General features: G+C 47.9%; 1 protein-coding gene across 1 annotated transcript in view; it reads right to left on the reverse strand.

Moving 5' to 3' along the window:
- LOC120849738 (sodium-coupled monocarboxylate transporter 2) overlaps positions 1-22,964 on the reverse strand; it is an 84,549-nt gene extending 61,585 nt beyond the window's left edge. The window contains exon 1 of the mRNA XM_040221943.3: positions 22,638-22,964. Within this exon, the coding sequence (XP_040077877.3) occupies positions 22,638-22,964 (327 nt within the window). The remainder of the gene's footprint in view (positions 1-22,637) is intronic.
- Between the last annotated feature and the right edge of the window lie 2,075 nt (positions 22,965-25,039).

Here is a 25,039-nt window from a genome sequence, read left to right on the forward strand (position 1 = left end):
ACCATTGCCGGCCTCCCGGGGTGCCTGGAGGGAGGCCACGCCCACGCGCCCCCAACTCGGCCGACGTGCACCCATTTCGAAAGACGGAGAGAGAGAACATGCGCCTCCTGCGGTTCCCCCTTCACACCCCGGCCGTGCCCCGGACTCACCAGGAGCGTCCTCAACTCAGCGAGAGGCTTCCTCCGTCTCGCGCCCCATCCACATGCCCGTGGAGAGGGTAATGAACGATTGAGTGATTGATTGATTAGGGTCTTATGGCGCAAAAGCATCCTAGGCTATGATGCGCCAGATACAGACTATTGCAGAGAAGGTTTCAGAGGAGAAAGAGCTTTAGTAGCTGTGGTAGGTTAAAACTATGTATATGACTTGTAATTAGTGAAGGAGATGAAGTTGAATATAAAATTATAGCCGGTGTAAAAGACCGATAGCTCCCAAAAAGTTAAAAACACAACTGTGTGGTACAAGTGGGTCGTTGCCAAGTAGAATACTAAGGTGTCAAGGCGTATGCTCATTATATAATTGAGAAAAATGTTTTCGACGTTCTCTGTCATACGCTGGGCATTCAAGTAAAATGTGTAAAACTGTTAGAGGACTAAAACAGTTCTCATACTCTGGGGCCTCTTCCCTGCGCAGGAGGTGGCCATGAGTAAGGTGTGTATGACCCATCCTCATTCGACACAAGACAACCTCATAGAAAAGTTCACGGTGTCGAGCACTCTCCCATTGACTGATCAGTGGTTTTACAGAATGGAGCTTGTTATTAACTTCTTCATCCCATTCTTGCTGCCACTTCCTTCTAATACAATGCTTTAAAAGTGTGCTATAACCTTTGTATGGAATGTCATGCAGGTCCACTTCTTGCTCACCAGCAGAACTTGCAGCATGGTCTGCTTCTTCATTTCCGGGTATACCAACATGGCTAGGAACCCAACATAAAATTATTTTAGTATTCCTTTTTGAAGCATCAATAATTTTATTCTGTAACTCCATGATTTTTGGGTTTTTCGAAGTCTTTAATGATGAGAGTGAACGCAGAGAACTCAGTGAATCAGTGTACACGACTGACTGCTTGCTCTTTGTTTTTACAATGTGATCAACTGCAAGACGGAGACCGCATAACTCTGCTGTTAAAATAGTTGCTGTACACGCAATCCGTTTTACACAGCGAACAGAGGGGCCGACCATAGCACATTCAACAAACGAATCTGCCTTAGTACCATCCGTGTAGTATGAGTTGTGTCCAGAATATCTACTCTGAAGCTCAAGAAATTCCTGTTTTATGTATTCTGGTGGAGTTTCTTTCTTTTTAATTTTCGTTAGTGAAAGGTCTCAGGAAATGAGGCAGTGGTCCCACGGAGCTATAGCTTGTTGAACAGGAGTGACGGGCATTGTACTACTCAGTCCAATTGAATCTGCTTTGGATGCATTTCTCATACTAAAAGGTGGTATTACAGTGGGCTTGTTGTCAAAAGTATGTTTATATCTCATTTCTTCAACAGCTTCTCGAGAAGGGTGCAAGGGAACCGAACGAATTCTAAGCGAATACATAAACCCTAAAGCAAACCTTCGCTTCTCCAGAGACCATTCATTTGACTCTGCGTAAAGGCTGGGGATAGGCGACGTGCGAAATGCACCTGTAGACAGCCGCAGTCCCTGGTGATGAATAGGGTCAAGCATTCGTAGGGCTGAAGGCCTTGCCGATCCATACACACTACTACCATAATCAAGGCGCGAGCGATTCACTGATCTGTAAATTCGGAGGAGGCAGAGGCGATCAGAGCCCCAGGAGGTGTGGGAAAGCACCTTAAGGATGCTTAGTGCTTTTTGGCATTTTACTTTGAGATATCTGATATGCGAAAGAAAAGTCAATTTACTGTCAAAAATAAGCCCTAGGAATATATGTTCAGGTTTTGTTGGAATTGAAGCGGATCGCATGCTGAACAAGGGCTTCACTGAAGTTCCCCGTAGGCGAGAAAAACAAACAGACACTGTTTTTTTTTCAGGTGAAAAGCTGAAGGCGTTCCGGTCTGCCCACTTGAGCAAATTGTTAATTGCTAGTTGGACCCTACGTTCGCACAAAGCAAGGTTGCAGGATGAGACGGATATCTGAAGGTCGTCAACATAGAGTGAATACTGTACAGATGGTGGAATGGCCCTTGCTATTGAGTTCATTTTAACTATAAAAAGTGTCACACTCAAAACGCCTCCCTGAGGAACGCCATTTTCCTGGCAGAACTCTCTAGAGTAAGTAGTGCCCAATTTAACACGGAAGGTACGCATCCCCAGATAGCTCTTGACGAATGCTAGCATTCTACCACGAATGCCAAAACTATACAGGTCTTGCAGGATGCCGTGACGCCATGCCGTGTCGTACGCCTTTTCCAGGTCAAAGAAAACAGACAGGCAGTACTGCTTATTTACAGAAAGCCTCACGAATAGTAGTCTCCAGACGAACTAAATGATCTATTGTAGACCGTGACGAACGAAACCTACACTGGTAGTTGTCAAGGATATTTTCTTTTTCCAAAAAATACAAGAGTCGTTTGTTAAGCACTCTCTCCAGAGTCTTACTAAGACAGCTTGTTAGCGCTATTGGGCGATAACTGGTCGCGCACGATGCATCTTTTCCAGGCTTTAGCAAAGGGATAACAGTAGCCACTCTCCATGAGGAGGGAAATGTGCTCTCGTGCCAAATGCGATTAAACAAATACAGGACTATGTCAAGTGTAGAGGGGTGGAGATGTGTAAGCCTGTAATAATGGATTCCATCTGGTCCGGCAGCCGTAGGTTTGACTTCATGCAGCACCCGTTCCAGCTCACTCAGCGTAAGGCGCGAGTTGTAAGCTTCTTGAGCACCACCGGATGTCCGAACAGACTGCCGCTCTGCCTGAGTTTTGTGTTTCAGAAAAGCAGCTGAAGAGTGCTCGGAACTAAAAACACGTTGAAAGTGTTCCCCAAGGAGATCTGCCTGCTGTTCAAGGCTCTCGGGGCAAAGTCCATTTGCAGAAAGAAGCGGTACTGAAAAAGCACGGTAGTTCCCATTGACTTTATGAATTTTATCCCACACTTCTTTGCTAGTGGCAGTGCAGTTAATCGAGAATGCATATCCTCGGAAACTTTGACGTTTAGACTGGCGGCGTATGTATCTCGCACGAGCCTTCATTTGTTTAAATTTGATTAGATTAGTTTGCGTTGGGTAACGTCTGAAAATCCCCCAGGCTCTGTTTTGCTTTCTTTTCGATTTTTCACAGTCGGCATTCCACCATGGTTTAGGGCGACGGGGTAGGTGAGACGAGGTCATGGTGATAGCTATCATTGCAGCATGAAGAATGTGACCACTAAGCAGACTGGTGATTTGATTGACAGACAGATTGTCAAATGATGGGGAAGCGAGCTGAGTGGCCTCACTAAAAGTACCCCAGTTTGCCTCTTCGAACTTCCAACTGGGTGTTCGTGTGGATAGTGTAGCGGGTAGATTGATGCGGTTTAAAATTATGGGAAAATGGTCGCTCCCATATGGGTTGGGATCAACAGCCCATGAAAAAAGGGGGAATAATGTTGGGTCACTTAGTGACAGATCAATGGATGTGAACGAACGAGTTGGAGCGCTGAAATATGTAGGCTCTAGTTTGTTTAACAGGCATAAAGCAGTAGAAGAAAGAAAACACTCAATCATCGAGCCACGTGTGTCACGTCGTCCACTGCCCCACATAGGGTTATGAGCATTGAAATCTCCTAGGATTAGATCTGGTTGGGGGAGTTCGTCATAAAGAGATTCCAGCTCTCTGCGAGATAAGGTGTAGCTTGGAGGAATATACACAGAACAAACAGTTATCAGTCTATCAGACAAGATGCGAACTGCCACAGCCTTTAATGTGGTATTAAGTGGTACCTCGACACAAGAGGTAGACCTTGCAACAATTATAGCTACACCGCCAGATGTGTGGGATGAATGGAGACGGTCCCTACGAAAAACCTGGAAGCGCGTTTGGATGTTAGTATGATTCGTGTTCAAATGAGTCTCCTGAAGGCAGAACGCTAGTGGGTGATGAAGATCTAGTAGAGAGTAAACGTCGTCATAGTTCCGGAGTAAGCCTCTGCAGTTTCACTGGAGAACTGTTTCTGCCATCTCACAAACAGGAAAAAATATATATATATCTTAAGGGTATATGTTTCACTAGACCTTAAAATCTATTTTGACGCGGGGAGCATTTTTCTTTTTAGCCGTATCTTTCGGCCTTCCGGTGGTACCACCGGAGGCCGAAGGTAGGGACTCCGAACTTGAGTGGAGTCTGTCCTCGTCCGACTTCGACCCACTCTCGTCCATTGGTTCACCGGAGGTTGCCGCAGGCTGATCCTTATGGGCCTGCGACCCCGACGGCTCACCGAGTTTCCGGGCGCCTTCAGAGGTGCGAGGGGGAATTCCCCGACCTCGAGGCAGCTGGGTTTTAGCGGGCGCAGGGGGTCCACACCTCTGCGCTTGGGTGGACCCTGACGGACCAGGATCCTCCCTTCGGTCAGCGAGGGGAGTGGCTTGTACCACTCCAGGTGAGGTTGATGGGGACTTGGGGTGGACACACAGGTCGTCCGTCGACGTCTGTGTTCCTGCTGACACCGTTGACCGCGCAGGTCCCCTGCGCGCGGCCTCGGCGAACGAACCTCGAGATAAAAATGAGTGTCGTTTTCTTGCTTCTGTGTAGAAAATATTGTCTTTGACTTTCAGGGAAATAATTTCTTTCTCTCTTTTCCAAACAGGACAGCTGCGAGAGTATGCCGGGTGAGGTCCCTGACAGTTGACACAAATAGTAGTGTTTTTACCACAGTTATCGGTGGGGTGGTCAGTACTTGCACACTTGGCAAGCCTTTCCCCTGCAAGAGGCTGTTCCGTGTCCAAAACGTTGGCAACGGAAGCAACGCCTTGGATTTGGGATGTATGGCCGAAGCCTACAGTTTAAATATCCGGCCTTGACTGTTTGAGGAAGCGTAGTCGAGTCGAAGGTTAATACTAAATGTTTTGTGGGTCGCTCTTCACCATCACGCCGGAGGGTAATACGTCGCACAGAAACGACACCCTGACGTGAAAGTCCCTCAACGATCTCGTCGGTGGGAATTTCGAGAAGGTCATCTTCGGAGATGACGCCCTGCGTGCTGTTGAGTGAACGGTGTGGGGTCACAGATACTTTGTATTCCCTTACTTTGTTGAGAGCCAGAAGTGCCGTACTCTGCTTCGCAGTAGTGACTTCCACAAGCATGTCGCCTGAGAGAAGGTTTTTCGCTTTGAAGTCCTTTCCTATCACGTTTTCTAGGGTCTTTGCAACTAAAAAAGGTGAAAGCTTTGAGAGTGGTTGGTTGTTCTCCGAGTGTATTACCAGAAACTTTGGAAAGGTAATAACTGGCATTGTAGGGCTTGCTTTTTTTGATGTTTCTTCGGTCCGACCCCTTTTCAAAAGCCGATCTAGAAAAGATTTTGCTTTGGAACCCATACGAATGGGAAAAAAATTTAGCACCCATGGTGTGCCACCCACCACCGAGTCCAACAAAGGGAATGGTCAACAACCCATAACAAATAGGGCTTTGCTGGTACCGTTGAGCCATTAGCACTTGCCCGGGTGCTATACCCAAGCGTGGTTAGAATTTAGATAATTCATTACCACACAAGGTTGGCCCTTGCCGCCAAAGGAGATGAAAAGGGCGTAAGGAAGGTGGAGTGAAGAAAAGGGAGAGATTTATAAGTAAAAGAAGAGAGGGGATAGTAGGAGAAAAGGCGACTGACTGGATCATCCAGGTCGGGCCTTACCAGGACACCCGTCTACAGGAAGCAGGGGCCAAAGTAGTGTGTTGCCTCACCCGGGGGGCCCCGAAGGGTCCAAACCTACCCCGGGCTCGGCTCAACCACCAGGATGCCCTTTTCCCTGGACACGGGCTCGCCACGCACAGCAAGACGTGAGTGGGTCTTACCCACTTTCTACTCAGGATCCGTAATGTAGCCAATGTGGCTGGGGTCCGTGGTGTCGCTACTCACCAAGCACCTAGCACCTAAGGCGCAGGCGCCCCCTGCGGGGCTCGGGGTCCGTGGAGACGCCACTCTCCAAACACCTGCTTTCACAGGTGCCCCCTGCGGGGGGTAATGAACGAGACACCCGAGTTAAGCACTAACAACGGCGAAATAACGGGGGTGAACGTGCCGACATCGAACAGCTTCGAGTGCCTTGGGGGGGACAATCCCGACGGGTAGCCTAGCGTCGGAACAGCAGCACCGACCAGTCATGATCCGCCAGGTGAGCGCCGTCCATGCGAGGTTGCGCCTGCCGAATTCCTGACCCAGGATGGCTACACGCTGGTCACATACCGATCGGAGAGAAAACTCAAAAAGCCAACAGACCAAATCGATAAACTCTACACCGTGCTTTTTCATCCCTCGCTAGAAAGTCGCCCATTCGAAGCAACACAACGGAGCAAAATTTCTAAAGAAATCAGAAGCGCTTTCAGCAAGACGGCCGTCACAAACATCCGACTAAATCCTCCTAAAACCTCCTAGCGGTTGACACACCTACATTGAAACCAGAGACAGGATTCTGCTCGTCCGCAACCTGGTCTAAATTCCGGTGCGCTCTTTCCCAGCTACGCCGACAAACGCCTCCGTGGGAACAGTGCATGGCATGGCCGGCGAACACTCTCTACAGGTAATTCGGACTATGGTGGAGGCAAAAGGGACCATCCTGGACATCGCCCGTAAGGGAAAAGGCACATCAATCTTCGTCTTTTTTGAGGGCCCAAGTATGCCTGACCACGTGACTCTGGGCCCGCGGTGGTACAGGGTTTATCGGGCTAAAGAACACAAAATGACTCAAAGGGATCGCCATCACAACCGGCAGACCTCCATGGAGATGCCCCCGCTCACATCAACATCAATATCGGAACCTCCACAAGCAGAAAACAACCCATGGAGAGGCAGACCTACCTTTGCGCGTATACTCCATGCAGGTCAGGAAACACCGAGCCGGAACGTGTGGGCCACAAACCCACCACCCCCACTCGGTGCCACGGTGCAGCTGTGTCGCAACGCAGGGGAGAGAGATCCTTCTCGAGACACGGGGGCGCCTGGATTCGTGGAGACGTGGATACTCGGGGGCCCCCATCATCGTCAAACTGCGGCCGCAATCGTCAACTCATGTGGTGCAGCCAAGGAGATGGCGGGATGCCCAGACGAGAGATGCGCTGCCGATCTGTGCCGTCACCCACCGAGCGGTCCCAATTGCGGAGAGCGATGACTGGAGGTCGGCATATCGAGCCCTTTGGTTTGCCGGAATCATCCTCCCGCGGGGCATTTTGGCCTGCACGGAGCGCGCCTCCTTTTGGTGACATCGATATGCGACGGAGACAGTAAGTTGGCCACTGCTTGTTTCGCTGCTCCACGAAGAACACAAGAGGGAAGACAAACGTCCTTACACAAGCGGGTCCACCTCAAAACGCGTTTGAAAGAAGCCGGAGCGAGAATGACAACAGCAGTAGGCATCCCACGGAACCAACCAGCCTCCCCTGCAAAACAGCTAGTGGGACTCACCCAACCCTACCGCATACTTCTCTGGCAGCCGACCCCAACCAGCCTCGGCTCCCGGTCTCCCCAAATGATCGCGGCCGTCCCCCTCCCAGTTCGCCTGAGGCGCACGCTGCTGCTCCTCCTCCTCTCTTCTCTACTCTTTCGTGAGTGCATGCGACACCAGCGCGGTGCATGTGCGGTCACTCGGGGAATTCCGCGGAGGTGCTGAATGACTTCCACCAAAAGTGTGTAGCGACGGAAATGATCCTTCATCACACCTTCACTCCACTGGCTAAAGAACTGCTCTCAAGTCTGCTCTAGGCTAATCCACAAATGAAGGGAACATCCGACGAAAACCGAACCCCAAAGGAAAATACTAGTACTACCCGGCAACTATCAGACACTCAATCATCACAGCCACATTTCCGAGGGACAGAGGAGTTCCCGCTCCTGCCTTCTCGGTGGGAGACGTCTACAACCGCCGATACCGAAGACTTGGTGTCGTCCGTGCGGAGAAATATCAACCGCGGTCGACCTCTGCATACACCACCATCGCCGTCCCCAACACAACTGGATGAAGCACTTCGTGCAGCTATCCAGGCGGAAATCAGGGCAGCCCTGACGGCCTTCGTCTCAAGAATAGTGGCTGAGCTCGAATTCATGATCATCACCACCATCTCAGGGCTCCACGCCCCCACACTGGATACACAATGATGAACCACACGAACGGCATCGCAATATTTCCGGAGGCCTCGACACAAGGTAGACCCATAGCCATGCTTCTCCCCCAACACCCGCCGCCCGAGAGGGAGAGAGAAAAAGAGAGAGAAAACACCCCTCTGAACCCTTAATCCAACAGGAATGGCCCGCTCTGCAGGAACGCGGCCGTTCCAGGGCCAAGGACGCGATAAATGAAAGAGCCCAAACGAGGTCCCAATCGAGGCAGAAGAGATCCCCATCGACCAATCGACAACAAACCTCATCCAAACCCCGGCCCAAGGCCAACCACAAGGGGTGGGACACCCTCCCGTCGACATCACAGACGACCGCCGGTAAAGACAAATCGGTAAGCTCCGATGATGGGGCCTCCCACACCTCCACCTCGGCCCTAACCCCCCCAACCGTCCCCAAGGAACTAGCAGATGAGCTAGCCAACATCAGAGCCGAAATGGCCACCCTTAGGCAAGAAAATAATGTCTTAAGACAGCAACTCCACAGGATCCGCAGTCAAAACGCGGCAATCTCACAACCAAACTTCCCCGCTGAAGAGAAAGGAAGAAGAAACGGGTCGCCACTGCTGGCAGGCTTCAATGGGCTCCGCCGTTTTTTGGTGAGTTCTGTGCGGAGATGTGCTGGCCAGTGCTTTGCTTTTTGCGTCTGTGGTCAGCGAAGCCGACATTCAACCCCTGGACGTCGAAAATCGCAAAAATCGATCGGCATGGAAGTCGACGGCTTGTCGAATGCGTCGGAGACTTCGGCGCCTCGAGAAGAAACCACCGGTGATCCTACGTATTGCCTGGGTCGAGCTGTGGTTTTGGGGGAAGATATCTCCAAGAAGGATTTTTATGCGAGGGGAGCTGGATGGACAACGGCGGTCCGAAAGGCGTTACGCAAGAGGCAAGAGGCCTCTAGAGCTCTCCAGAACACTGCTAAGCCTCACGGTTGGCGCGAAGGAGCAAATAGGCCTCGCTCGACTCCGAAGCCAATGCCGACTAGATTGCCGGAGGACGACATCAAAGTAGCTCTGCGACTCAGGGGAGGATTGAATTTGCGAACGGTAAATCGCATAGTTCTCCAACGAAGTATTTCCAAGGCGGCGGAAATAGACGACATCGCACGATTTCGAACCGACACCTTTAGGTACAACGAGCAGCAGAATACGCTGATCTTCAGCACGCCTGACGAAACTCGAGCGGGAAAACTCAATTCTATCCAAGGCATTGAAGTTGACGGTCGCCAGTACCCCGTAGCAACGTACTTGGTAGCACCAGACGATACCGTCAAGGGGGTCATCCATGTCATTCCTGCGGAAGACACCGATGACATAATCACTACAAGCTTGGTACACCCCGGCAACCCAAGCATCGCACAAGCGAGGAGAATGGGTCAGTCCAACTCGGTTATCATCCTCTTTCAAGGTCGCCGCGTTCCATTCTGGTTACGATATGGCTGTGTGGAAACGCGATGCTTTCTCCAAAAGAAGAAACGAGAGTACTGCGAGGACTGCGGTAACCTAGGACACCGTGCTGATGTGTGTCCAAGAACAGGCCCAACGAGATGTCGTACTTGCGGTACGCTCAACCCCGAACAAGGTCACACATGTGTGCCGACCTGTGAAATGTGTGGCAAGGGTCACCCAACGGGAGCAAGGCAGTGCAAAAAATTATTTCGCACTCCACCCAATGCGAAACCCGCCGCACCACCAGATACCACCAATGTCGAGAGCCCAACCCTGCGCAGCTCCGAGTTCCCCCCACTTGAGACGCCTCGCGCGAGATCAAGACCGAGGGACCGATCCAGGTCACGGAGCAGAACTCCCTGTCGACTAGCCAAACCCAGCAGGTCGAGGTCAAGATCAGAGGCCAGACACAGCATCGGGTGGAGCGAGGTGGTAGCCGGTCACCCCAAGACCAAGGCAACCTCACGCACTGCAGACAAGACTTCCACCAAGCTCTCAGAGTTGAAGACTATGATGGAGAACCTTCAAGACACAGTAGCACGACTTCTGCTACAAACTGCAGAGTCCGAAAGACGAAGGAAGGAGGCCGAAGTTTGGTATAGCGCAGTACAGCAGCAACTCGACTTGCCGAGAAATGAAGCAGGACCAACTCCCAAGAGGAGGGCTGTCCGCCGCAACATGACACCCCTCACTTCTACCCCCTCGGGCACAACCCCCAAGGATGAAGGAGTGGCCATGCAACAGGACACGACCAACCAAGACATAGACACACGCATAGACCAGCTGGAAGGCGAGATGCGCGAAGTAAAGCACTACTTGAAGACCATCCTTGACAGACTCCCACAACCCAACAATGGCCAAGACAAGTAAAGGTTGCATTGTGTGGCGGTGGAATTGACGAAGCTTGGCTACGAGGAGGGGACACCTTCACTAGTACCTACAATCCCTACCACCAGAACGCAGACCAGACGTTTTGGCCATACGTGGAAGGCCATCACCATTCCGAGATACCAAGCCTTTAATCACACCAACTCATCAGGGGTCATACGACTCACCACGCTGGTGCGACGCAACCTACCAGCACAACTTCCTTCAACCGGCATCGAAAACATCAGGCACACCTTCATCGAAATCTTGGCGGGCAAGAAGAAGAGCCATCGCAGCACGTTCATCCTCAATGTATACACTCCTCCGAAGGCACGACACTCGTTTCACCAGCTCCTGCGCGCCGCCATAAGCATGGCCAAGGGAAAAGCTCTGCTCATCGTTGGTGACTTTAACGCACCACAGATGTCATGGGGCTATTCGCAAGATAGTGCTAAGGGTCGGCAGCTTTGGCAGGACATTGCCACCCTGGGACTGGACCTACTCACAGACCTGACGCAGCCAACTCGGAAAGCCACGGGCGGATGCAAAGACACATCACCAGACCTCACACTCGGTCACTGCTTGGACGCAGAATGGCACAACACCCTGGAAACTCTGGGCAGTGACCACTATATCCTCAACAATCTCCTGAGGCGCGGCCCTACGAAGCCCACGGGAAGGTCTCTGCGATTAGTCGAGTGGGACACTTTCAGGCAGGAGCTTGACGAAGTGGACCGAGACGGAGAGATCAAGGACCTGGATCAGTGGACAGCAGGCATCAGAGAAGTTGAGGCCTCAGCCACAAGAAACATTCCCGAGGAAGCAAATCTGACCGCGGCGGACAGTCGGCTCCTGCACCTATGGGAAATGAAGACACACCTTGGAGCACGCTTAAGGCGAAAGAAAGGAAATCGTCGGCTACACAAGCGAATCGCAACATTGTACAAGACCATCGAGAGTCACGCCACCTATCTCACAACTAGGCAATGGGAAGACACCTGCAACGAGTTCGAAGGAGCTCTTAACACTCCAAAGACGTGGAACATCCTTCGACATCTCCTCGACCCCGGATAAAGCCGAACCACAGTCCGAAATCAGATGGAGTGTATCCTGAACTCATTCAAGGGAGATGGAAAAGAGCTTGTCCAAGCAGTACAGAACAAGTATATTGGATGAGCTCCGCCAACACCTGCGATGGAATACACGGGCCAGCCAAACCCTACGCTAGACAAAGAGTTCCGACCCTTCGAAGTCGTGGCTGCGATCCGAGAGCTCAAGACCCGCTCCGCTCCAGGACCTGATGAAGTCTCCAACAAGCTACTGCGGCACTTGGATGACAGAGAGATTGACCGGCTAACATCATACTTTAACGTCTGCTGGCAAAAAGGAGAAATCCCAGAATCCTGGAAGACTGCGAAGATGGTGTTTATACCCAAGCCTGGGAAAAAACCTAACTGGACGCCCTGCGCCCCATTTCGCTCACGTCCTGTCTCGGGAAGGTCTTGGAGCATGTCGTACTCAATCGCCTTAACAGGTACGCAGAAGCCAACAGAGTCTTCGCGGACATGATGGTCGGGTTCAGACCCAAGCTTTCGACGCAGGACGTGATGCTCCGACTGTATCATCAGATTGTGGCACGGGGATACGCACCCAAAAGGGACACCAGAGCCATACTCGGGCTGGACATCTCGAAAACATTCGAAAATGTCAGCCACGCAGCCATCCACCGTGGGCTAAACTCCATTGATGTGGGCGAGCGCATCTTCAAATACATACAGAACTTCCTATCAAGTAGGCAGGTGCAGGTCTCGATCGGTGGTTTCCAATCTGACCTGCAAACTCTGGGCGGAGTCGGAACACCGCAAGGAGCAGTGCTCTCTCCGTTTCTCTTCAATATCGCCATGAAAGATTTACCGACGAAACTACAAGGCATCCCCAACCTTCACCACAGCACATACGCAGTCGATATCACTCTGTGGATGGTAAGAGGAAGCGATGGCGCCATCCAAGACTCGCTGCAAGAAGCTATCGGCATCGTGGAAGCCTACGCTAAGGAGCGCGGACTAGCCTGCTCTCAGGAAAAGTCGGAGTTGCTACTCATGGCCGGCACCACGGTAAAAACTCCCTCAAGCATCATACTGCAGGTCGGAAGCAAAGACGTCCCTCGGGCCCGGTGACTTCGGATACTCGGTCTGTGGTTGCAAGAAGATGGCAAGAACACATAGAGCATCGGAGTCCTCCGTAACCACGCACAGCAAGTAGGAAGACTCATAGCAAGAATCGCCGGAAAACGGTACGGGATGAAAGAGCGGAATGTCATTCGCCTTATCAAAGCCTTCGTCATTAGCCGGATTGCCTACATTGCACCCTTCCTGGACTTGACACTCACGGAGAAGGATGCCATCGATCGCATCATCCGCTGCGTATACAAGAAAGCGGTTCACCTAACCGCTTCAACAGAGACCAAGTGACTCGAGAGGCTTGGGCTTCACAACACCCTCTCGGAAATCATTGAGGCACAAAGGATAGCCCACTACGAAAGGCTACCTCTGACCACACCGGGAAGAACCATCCTCACATCTTTGGGCATCAACTACCACCCAACAGGGCACAGTACGCGAGGCTGGCTTCCAAACGAGCTACGCGAGCAACTAAGGATTTCGCCTCTACCTCGTCACGTGCGTCCAGTGCACGACGCAGGCAGAGGCATGGCCAGAGTTAAGGCTCTGGAGAACACTCTACAGCAAGGCTACGACGACTCCGAGGTGACCTATGTCGACGCAGCCTCAGCTGACAGGGGTCGAATGACCCTTGCAGTTACGAATCGCTCCGGCCAAATCTTTACGGCAGGCAGCATGTATACCAGCAACAGTGCAGAGGCAGAGGAAGCAGCCAACGCCTTGGCCCTCACCCTCAGCACCACGAAAGTCATCGTCACTGACTGCCAGATGGCCATCCGCCAGTACATGCGTGGTCACATCTCTTACAAAGCCCTCAAGATCGCCACTGGTCATCGTCTGATCGACCACCCAGTCCGCATACTGTGGTCTCCAGCCCATGCGTCACTCCCAGGCAACGAGAGTGCTCACAGTGCAGCCCGCGCTCTTACCAACCGGGCTAGCACACCAAGTGAGCACTCGGCCTTCGCTACGAGGAACCACGACAACCTCTACACCTTTAAGGGGGTGCTAGACCACTACCGAGTAGAACGCCGAGCCTACCCAGAGGCTCACAGCACTCTCAGCAAGGCAGAATCCACCATCCTCCGTCAAGTCCAGACGAAGACCTTCCTCAACCCGGCGCAGTTGCACTCGTGGTACCCAGATACTACGACCCGTCTTGCAGGAACTGTGGCGAGATCGCCACACTCCACCATATACTCTGGGGGTGTCCGGAGCTGCTTCTTCATTCGAAGGATAAGGAGTTCATCAAGCAAGCCAGGCAACCAGGCGCCTGGGAATCCTTCCTGCGGGATCCTGACCCCACGACTCAGAAAATTCTAGTCCAGCTGGCCTCGGACACCGCCGGGAACATCGCGTCTCGTCTGTCGACCGAGGGGATCGTTTCGTCAAGAGTCTCTCCCTAAGAGAGACTCGGTTGACACGGGGATCTAAGAGTCTTGGACCCAATAAAGTCTACCTCACCTCACCTCACCTTAGACGAATTCTGCAACTGCAATGACTATGAGAACGAAATGTGCGCGGCATTCGGTTTCGGCGAGAACGACATCATCCGCTACGAACGTTGCAGTGATCTCAGTGACACTCTTGGAGAATACCATCTACAAAAGCCGGGAGGCATCATTTCGGCGCCGGGGCGTGGAACCGGATTTTTGTTGGTGTCACGGTTAGCAAGTGTTCTGTTGACGCAGGTTGGCTTTCGTCCTGCACGTTTTCATGTCCATGTCTTGCTGGTTCCACTCCAAGTGTTGCATGTACCAATGAGTGCTTGTTCGGCGACAAGCAACGTTGTCAGGAGGCGCTTTTTGTTGCACCGAATCTACGCGCTTTGCTTTTTGCTTTCAATTTTTTTATGACAAGATTGAATTGAATCCTGGTCCTCAAGTTCAGCTAAAGGTATTACTGATTAGACAAGAGCCCATAATGACCAAGTTATACCAAATCGAAGGAAATTTGGCATCGGCCGATTCCCAATTGAATGACTTGTGCAGCCGACTAGAATGTGTGGAATCGAAAATTGATAGACTTTACTATATTCAAACTGTTCTCCAAGACTATAAATAAATATGTGATGCACAACTTACACAGTTACATGCTTTGTCATGCCTGGTAGAAACACTTGGAAGTCGCAACTGCCGCAATAATCTGAGCATTATGAATTCCCTGAATCATATATAGAACAAAGTGCCAATGCTTGTGAAGAACTTGTTACAAATCTGTGTCACACACTCTTAGGAGTAAATAATATTCTTATCAAAAAGGCATACCGGCTAGGCAAGCAGTCTTCTGATCGTAACCGACTACTCTTTGTAAGTTTTTGTTCTTTGAAACATAAGGAAATAATTCTGTTTAATGTTCGCGAATTAAAAGATACAACTGTTAGCACCTCGTAAGACCTCTCGAAATCAGTTCGTGCTGTTAAAAAGGAATTGTGGGAGTATGCGAAGGATCAACGTCGTTCGGAGAGGAAGGTTGTGTTGAAACGTGACTGTTGACTTTTAGATGGGGTCAATTACACATTGGATGGTAAGGCAATGGTGGTGACTTGGCATTTACTGCCTAATAAATGCAAAGGATGTCCAATGCGTATAAACTTTGTTAACTGTAGAATAGTAAAATACAAAGTTGATGAGCTGCGGCTGCTTGTAAACATGACTGAGTCACAGGTTGTGATTGGGACTGAGTCAGGGCTGGACGACAATGTTCACGGTCAAGAGATCTTCCCCGGCATTTACTCCTGCTATAGGAAAGACAGAAATGTCTGTGGGGGTGGTGTATTTGTTATTGTTCATGAAAGTATTGTTTCCAACGAAATGCAGATTCAGCGTGAAGACGTTGAAAACATTTGATGTGAACTTTCTTTCGGTAATGATGAACGGCCGGCCGTCGGTGCTTTTTACAAACCACCAGGTACACAGCCGAGTGTCCTAAGATCATTATCGAAAATTGTTCCTGTTATTGTATGCACTAAAATTATAATTGAAGGTGACTCCAATCGACCTGCAATTAATTGGAAGACGAATAATCACGCTACTAGTGTTGGAGAACTATACACCTAAGTTTTCAGACTTATGGACCTGTGTTCGCTTGAACAGCTCGCTTTTTAACCAATGCGAAACGATGAAACAGGTCATATTCTATATTTACTTTTATCCAACACGCAAGACATTATCTTAAATACGCAGGCAATTCCTAGCACCAGCGACCATAAAGTAGTCGTGGCAGATGTTAACCTAGCAAATACCAATGTTGGTTGGTCAAACTCAGGGAAGGTGTTTTTATATAACTAGGCAGGCAACGCAGACGGTATGTCGCGTGCAATCTACTCGTATCTTGCAACCTTCGAAAGGTTGGCTGAAGATATGAATATCGACGATCTGTGGCGTGTTTTAATGCGAAAGAATTAGTTGTCTCAATGAGTGAAGCCCGCGTTCTGTGTATAGCGAAGAAGGCACATAGATTCCCATCGCCTGCGACGCGTCACGTGCCTCCATAGCAACGGCGTCATTGTTGCTAAGGGGCCAGCCGAACTGTTGGCGGCGCGGCGCAAAAAGTAAAAACACGCCAAATTTTAATCAGGGACGTTTCTGTAAAAAAAGTAAATTAATGGCTCTAACAATAAAAGTTCGTACATTTCGGTCTCCGGGGTGCGCGGCGAGCACGCTTTCCCGGCGCCACGGTGGCTCGACGCTTCCGCTGTGCCTAGTGCGTGCATCATGCTTTCGCATTTCCAAGCGAAAGCAGTCCAAGCCTCTCTGCAGCAACTTTCCTTTTTTAGAAATAAAATGTCCGAATGGACTAATAGCTTTGTTCCTTTTCAATGTTTACTTGAATGCGTGCACATGACAAACCTTGGGTATTTTGGCGGGTCCGCAGCCTTATTAAAAATAAGCGAAGGGCGTTCCTAGAGTACCGTAGCACTCCACTTGCAGGCGATATTACCAAGCTGCACAAACAGTATTCCTGAAAACTAGCATTCAAACAGCCAAACAACTAATAACCCAACGGAATTTCGGAGATACGTGCGAAACACTAGCGAAAGTGATAGCCTCGTTTCTACGCTTAAACAGGATGACCGTTGTGCAAACTGATATTAATAAAACCCAGATTTTGAATTCTTTTTTTATTTTTTTATTTCTTGCTTAGCCTTTTCTGCACAGCGGGATGTTTCTTTCGATGAGCCCTTTTGAGACTAATGAGATGCTGTTGATTAGGCTCGAAGCAGAAGGAATGACGAAGCCTTTAAATGAACGGGATGTAAGCAAATGCAACAGGCTCCAATAATATTCTTCTCTCTATTGTGGTGTCATGTTCTGGGATTATATATCTGGATCCTTATGTTCCCTTTAATAAATATTTAGTACCGCATCATTACTGGTAGGTTGGAAGCTTTGTCGGGTGGTTCTGATACACAAGGGATGTCCAAAGAATGTAGTCACGAATTACCGTCCAAGTTCACTGACTGGTATTGCGTGTAGGGTAATTGACCACATTTTATACACATGCATAATCCATCACGTAAATTCTTAGGAAATACTGCATACGTACCAACATGAATTTCGCCAAGGTTACTTGTGCGTGAAACAAATAACAATTAGTACACTAACTGGCTGAGGCTCTTGATGGCTGTGATAGTATTGACTGCATTTTTCTTGATTTCAGTAAGGCCAATGATGTTGTCTCCCGCGATTTTCTAAGAGCAAACCTTCATGGTTACAGAAATGATAAAAGAGTGGAATATTGGACACGCCAATATTTGTGCCTCAATAAAAAATAAGGTGAGTTAAACTGCCTCAACTCCGAATACGCTGACATGACATCAGAAGTTCCACAAGCGTACGCTCTTAGGCCGCTAATATGTATATTGTATTTGTACGATATCGTCAATCTTGTGTCGTCTTTAGTGCGATTCTTTGCGGACAATTGTGTTGTTTATCGAAAAATACGAGAAAGTGATGACATCGATATTCTACAGGCAGGTATAAATGCTATTACTGATTGATGAAAACTGTAGGAAATGAATATCATTTTTTAGAAAATCGTTCATATTCGTTTTACTAGACGCCTTGATCTGTCATTTGGTGCTTATACAATCAATGACAAACCCGTCACTGTCACCTACCAATACAAATATCTTTGGGAATTCTTAACTTCGACCCCAAGTTGGAATAAGCAAGTTGATTATACTGTGTCTAAAGCCTCAATAATGCGTGGTTTCCTCTCTCGGAATTTTCAGTCTGTGCTACCTTCTCTGAATGGAACACTTCATTTTTCGCATGTTCGCTCAATTTTAGAATATGCTTGCACTATATGGGTCTCTTACAGTGCTATTTAAACAACTAAACTAGAGAAGGTACCAAACCGAGCTGCCCGTTTTGTTTTAAACAATTATGGCAGGCGACTTGGTATGTCACTTGCGAAAGATAGACTGAAATGAAGGAGTTAAGCTACAGGAGGAAGAACCTTCGACTCAAATTGTTTAATAACATATTTCACTGTAGGACTGGCATTGTCAAAGAAAACAGACTACCTTTACCCGCCACATTACATATCGCAGTGAAAGGATCAAGGTTAATGAATTCCAATCCAAAACCGATTTTTTCATGAACTCAATGCTTACTAAAACAATGGGGGATTAGAGCGGTCTGCCATACTCGGTGGGTAACGCTGTTCCTAACGGTATGTTTTATTTAGCACTCGCCTCGTAGTGTTTCGTAAACCGCATTTTAAGAAGCGTGAACTTTGTTGTGAGATAGAAATATTTATGAGGTGTTATTGTTTTCATAGCTTTTGTATAACTACTTATATTTTTATTCTCAACTTCCTCCCCCTACTGTAATTCTCCATGGCGCTGTGGGTATTTGAAAAAAAAAATTATTAAATAAACAACTGAACTTTGGTCAGGGCATCCCTCATTCTGTAACTTTTGCTTCTAGACTTTGAAGTCATTTGTCCTCGCTCTGCTTCGTCTCAAACTTTATTTTGAAAAAAAAAAAAAAAATGTTGAATATAGTTCGCTGAAACAACATAATTTTTTAGTTTAGAGGTGATGGGATCTAGGAAAAAACTAACTGTAAATAACGTATCGTCAAGCTTTCGTCGTAAAAAAATAAAAATAGATGATCTGCCACACATGGGCAGCTACAGAGTCGCTGCAAACAGCGGAGCAGGTGTCCTCGTCGCTACTCAGTGATGGCGACGAATCTCGGCACAAGCCCCACCGCGCGGGCTTATGAGTAGGATTCTGGTCACGTGCCAAGCGGGATCCAGTCGAAGAATTAAGGGAGGGCGAGCTATAGAGAGACCGGTGGGGCTAGGAAAATATTTTTTCTTCTCTGCTCAGACAATAGGTTGCGCCACCTTTAGTGTAGTAGAGAAGCATTAGTAAAAAATGCCACCTGCTTCATAGAGGGAGTATGGAAGATAATCCTGCAAAATTGCAACTAAAACAAAGTTACACTTTTTTTTTTAACTTCTCTTTATGCGCGCACCTCGTCTCTCAGTGGTGGCTCCCTAATGCACGTTCCTTGGTGGTAGCAGGAAGGAACATTCTTTGTGGAGTTAACCACTCTCCCGGATGTCCAGTGTCCACCTGCACTATTTCATAACATTACGTGGCCCGAATAATTATCTTGTGAACTGTTGTAGACTCATTAAAAAACGTTGCTTTATATCTTCTATTAAACAAGTGTGTATATGCAGGTGGATCTCGTCTTTAAACAGGAGTGGTTCATTTGTCCCTGTTTTTATTCCCTTGTAATCTATCCACAAAATGTAGAAGAAAAGCTACATGAATTACATTTCCTAAGATCGCCATGAATTCGTATCAGAATCATAAAAAAAGTTTGGAGAGCGCACTGCGCATGACAATTTTGCGAGCCTGTAGTTGAATTGTATTTGTTACGCTTATAATTAAAATAAGCAAAATAACACCATTCAAAAAGGCGAGTTATTGATTTTAATTACACTTCAGTAAAAACAAACATATATTAGTTTATTTAATACTGTTTTCTATAATAATTATCCCATTATGAGGGCACTTGGCTTCACTTATTGTTTTAAAAAATTGCAAATTTTTAAGAAATTTATTCAGGCCAGTGCCTCCTATGTAAGTTACATTATGCCTGTCTGCTCCGAGCACTGGCAAGCGGAAGGCAGAGGGCAAATAGCACGTTTGGCTGCCGTGCGGTGGAGCCACCTAGGCGTACAAATTGCCGTGTAGTGAAGCCAACCATCTATTCTGTAGAAGGTGCAATGATCTTGCCCCAGCAGCACCGACAGAAAGAAATCTAAATGTTCTTGACCGACTGCTCGGGTCCAGCACGCCGTTTTCAACCGGAATATTACTTCTTATTCTCCTACCTTTTCGCCCGCACACGATCAAACGCCAACTATTTCTATGCGCGCGATTCAAGGTGACCGCCAAAGACCCCAAACTGCCGGTAAAGCGGCCAAGCGTTTTCCGTACTGATCTCTATTGTAGTAGGCTGGATCGTGGACCGCGGTCTCGGCAGCTGGGGCCGAGTGTCGCCACTGGCGGCCATTGATTGACACCGGCCAATGCATGGAACTCTTTGGGAAGAACAAGAACAAGTGACGTTTTCCCCTGTTTCTAGGCTGTTGTCGGCACTGAAACTTTTTGGATGATTTTCGAAAAGCCCGTCAAATAGCTTGCATACAAACATTAAAACTCAGAATCCTCGCAGTTCTTATAAATAAATATTTTGTGGTCGAGAGTAGGGCTGGGTAATTGATCGATTAACCTTCCGATTAATCGATTAAGGATTTAATCGCGATTAAATTGTTCAACCGGTTAATCGTTTTTTTTAATGGATACTCAAAAGAAGTACGTTCCCAGCCAGGTACTATGAGCAAGGCTCGATTCTCGCGCTCGCGAAGCGCCGCGTGTTCGAGGACATACATTACAGTTCTCGCGAGGCCTGACGAACAAGCCGGGCCCGCAAATGACCCCCGCGCAACTACGAAACTTCACGTGTTGAGGATCTATTACACATCCTGCCCAGGCTAGACAAACAAGCGGAAAAACAAGCTGGGAAGCTAAGTACGCCATGGGTACTTGTTCCAGTATTCGGCAAGTAAAAATGGACGAGTTCACGAGTATGAACGGCAATCTCGCTGGAAAGGTTGGGTGTAAAGTAAATTCCAGCGGCGAAGTTTTTAACTCAAAGGGAGTCCAATGCATCATCTGCAAAAAGCCGTTTTCGTACAGCGGAAGCGTAAATTCGCTTCACTATCGCCTACGACCAAAGCACACATGTAGCTGCCAAAACCGCCAAAACGCAGGCAAAAATCAGCGCCTTCTCCATCGAGGTTCCTTTCTCTGAAAAAAGAAGAAAGCATCGCACAACCTCCGACTTCTTGTCTTCCTGTCGGAGAATGTGGACAAACTTGTTTGTCTTCGGAGCTGGAGCAAAAATATGTGAGTTTTTGAATCGTTGAACTATATGCATTCTCAATTCTAAATGTCCTTTGCGCCGTGTAACAAAGAGTAAAATAACTCTTCAAAGGCAAGAGGAGTTGGATTATTTTTAATATATTATTTATGAAAATTAACTGAACCGAATAATCGATTAATTAGTCGATTAAAGGGTGGCGATTAGACGGGTTAAAATTTTTATCGACGCACAGCCCTAGTCGAGAATGACTCCGCTGTAGTGGCACCCAATGAGGGGAGAGTTACCTAGAGTTACCGCGGAGTCGGTGGCGGTTTCGTTGAGTTGGGTTTAGCAGACGACAAGTCGAAGGCTTTGCAACGCGGAATTCGCTCACTCCCGGAAAGCCGCTGTCGAAATGGAACTTGTTTGTCATTCATCGACTTCTGGGCTTCCCTAAGGACGGTCTTATTGACGGCGAGTTCCTTTGTTTACTCCACTACGAGAGCAAGCTTGCCAGCTCAGCCGTAGGTGCTCCGGTACGTTTGATTTTTTTATTCGGCGACCGGACGTTTGACAAATACCGATTCGATCTCCAAACACCCGACATAAGGATCGCAGCGCGCCATAAAATACTCGTTTCCGAGCACAGTGTACATGCTTTGATATGCTTACTTTTGTGCGTTTCTTCCATAGACTTGCGTGTATTGCCTAGTGTCAAGCAATGGCCGCCGGTGGCGACACCGACGTGCTCCCGATCCGCGATCCAGCCTACTAAAATAGAGATCAGTGGTTTTCCGCGTCGGCGCTGCAAAAGGACAACCTGGCCGTGCTTGTTTCGTAGTTTCGTATTTTGTCTCAGCGAAACTCGTTTCATTTAGAGGGGTCACATTTAGAAAAGTGTTTCACCCATGCTGTTCATATATATATATATATATATATATATATATATATATATATATATATATATATATATATATATCTACACAAGTTGTAAATGTAAGCTTCACTGCTGTTCAGTTACACTACGCCCGTCAGCCTCTCTCCAAGAGTTGTCCAGGCCCGATGCTTCACCCCACAACACGCACGCACGGCTAGGTAGCGCCGCCTGGCGGACGTTCGTCTTTTCTATTTTTCTAGCATGTTCTATTCCCATTATTATTGAAGACATATATATATATCTTCCCAAAGTTGCCTCATGAAACCAGAAAATGTCAAAAGTGAAGCGTAACTCTTGCATTGGTTGAAAAATTTAGGTTCTAAAATGCCTTGGGCCTATGGCAATCAAATTACCAGCGGAGAAGCCTAACATTGGTGCTTGTACAGCGAATCAGGGCCAAGATGCCCAGACTCTGGCCACGTAGGTCAAGTTTGCCGTACCTCATCATCTTCGGGCGATTCGAGGCTCTAAATTATCCTACCAAAAGACAAATTTTGGCCCGAACAACTCTGCTGCTTTTGTATGGAAATTGCCTTACCTCGAAAAGGGAGGTGATCTTTAGTCGGTAGAGCACTGGAACGATGATGTGAACTGTGAATGGGAGACAAAACTGGACCGTGATGAAAGACCAGGCCATGTGGATTCCGTACGCGTAGTAGTGGGCAGTGAAGGCGATGAGGCCCGCCGATGACAGAAGAGACGCCAGAGCAGATAGGGCCAGCGGTATTGCCGCCAGAGTCCGGCTTCCCAGGAATACTTCATCGAGAGTCTGGTGGCCGGTTCTTCTAAGAGAGAAGAACAGTCCAGGGCCTATGGTCGCTAGAAGGAGGATTCCGAATATTGCGTACTCGGCGGGATGCGACATGTTTCTTCGTGATGGCAGCTTCAACTTCGACCAAAAAGTGAGCAGGAAAATGCTCGTTTAAAACCTATGCTTCTATGCCACATGTATCCGGTGTATCGGTAAAACATACGTTCAAAAAATTGCATTTTATCAATGCCAGTGGCAATTCCACTCATGAGTTTGATTTAAAAATGAGACTCAATGCCATTGAAAAAAACACACACAAAAAAAACACTGAAGTGGATGAAATTAAAAAAAAAAGCTTAATATACTTTTGTAAATTTTGATTACTTCTCTTACTTTTTGTTTTAGAAATATTTACGCCGCTAGACGCAATTTATATGGGGGTAGCCATGCTCCAGGCCCCGCCCAGCGCTTACAAAACGAAGCACCTTCTCTGCTGTGATTGGTTAAACAGATGATTGGTGTGTAAAATGTTCGTTGTAAAATTGTTGCTCCGTGCAGTAATACAATTTTTATGGACAATATTTTTTTTATTTTTTTAGAAGCAACTAATCTAAATGGACTCATGATTGTTTTCGTAAGTATCCCGAGATTGCCATTCCGATTCGGCTTCAAAGAATAACAGATATGGCTGCCAGCATTCGCGGCGTGCTCAACGTGCGTAGCTGGCTTTAGCTCGATTCTTTTTATGAATGCGAGTCGTTCTGCTTTCACTCCACCATGGTGTTTGTAGGAACATGTCCTTTACTGACCTAGTTTGCTGTGAACCGTCGCAAGTATGCGTCCTCGGTAGCGCTGTACAGGTGCTTAGATTCGTAGCAGGACGGGCCTCAGCCTAGCGTCCCACATCAGCCATGTTGATACATCTGGCCTAATTTGTTCCTTTGCGCCTGTTGGTGCTGATTAAATATGTTGATTTCCGCGAACGCGGCTGTTGTGATTGCAACCCTGCTTTCATACAAAGAAGATGCCTACACAGGTAAATGTTTTCGAGCCATTTGGGTGGTGGCGATCGGGCGTCTCCCCGTCATTTCGCTTCGAGAGGCAAGTAGCTCACATATTTTGCACTGCACCTGGCCTACCAAAGCGAATATATTTAGGTCACGTTTTGATTTTTCTTCATGACGCTAACTTTGCTCGCAGATTCCATGCGAAAAAAAAAGAATCTAAAAGTCGAATTAACTGCAAATTTATCTTGTTGCTTTTTTTTACTCCTGTCGGCCGCTTTTTACCGCAAATCGACAGACGCTGACAGACGCTTGTCTTGAGCCGTGGTTCGTGCATGATGGAACGTTAGAGCACCGCTTACATGGTCGAGTCTTGCGAGCGTTGTAAACGATTTTATACTGGTTTGGAATAGCAGACGGACGAGGGCGAAAACGAACGCCGAGGCGCGGCGTTCGTGTCTGTGTCCCATGGGCATTGCAGACGACGTAGACGATGGCGTAATGGATGACGATTCCAGAGGCTGCTGCTTGTCTGCTCGCACGACTAGCAGGCGGTGTAAGACGATAGACTAGACGCACTGCATGTTGCGAGAGTGAGACTCAGAGCGTTTTTAGCGTGTTCAGCCGAGCAGCCCGGCAGCTGAGCAGCCAATCCAATCCAGTACTAATGGGCAGTGCCACTGATCTGTGGGCGGAGCTTAAAGTGTGCCACCTAAATTGCCTCTAACGGCGTAAATATGACGCAATTCTTTTACCATGAAAAATTACTAAAAATAATACGTGTCCCATCTATGCCGTTTACAAAAAAAAAAACGTTTTTTTTTTTATTTTAGTGTAATTTTCAGTCTTGTGACATCCCGTCCACGACGTGGTTATCCGTTAAATTTTTTACAACCCTTTACACCATGTTTCCGCTTATATAAAAACTTCTTTGGTCACTTACCAGATCAGATGACCGGTGCGAAAAAAAAAAAAACAGAAAGCGTGCGTGTGTGGATCTAGCACTGATTTTGCTTTTCTTTTTTTTACTTTAAAATGTCTTGGCGTCAACTGTTTTAAAAGTACGGAATACATCTTTATACATTTGTCATTGGTATTTTTATTCCAGCATTTGTCTAGTCATCAGTTCGAAATAAAAGGTGTTTTTGTTTTGTAGTCCACTTAAATTAAGAAACATTCACTTCA

This window comes from Ixodes scapularis, unplaced genomic scaffold (genome assembly GCF_016920785.2).
Source record: "Ixodes scapularis isolate PalLabHiFi unplaced genomic scaffold, ASM1692078v2 PGA_scaffold3__209_contigs__length_174095766, whole genome shotgun sequence".
Lineage (NCBI taxonomy): Eukaryota > Metazoa > Arthropoda > Arachnida > Ixodida > Ixodidae > Ixodes > Ixodes scapularis.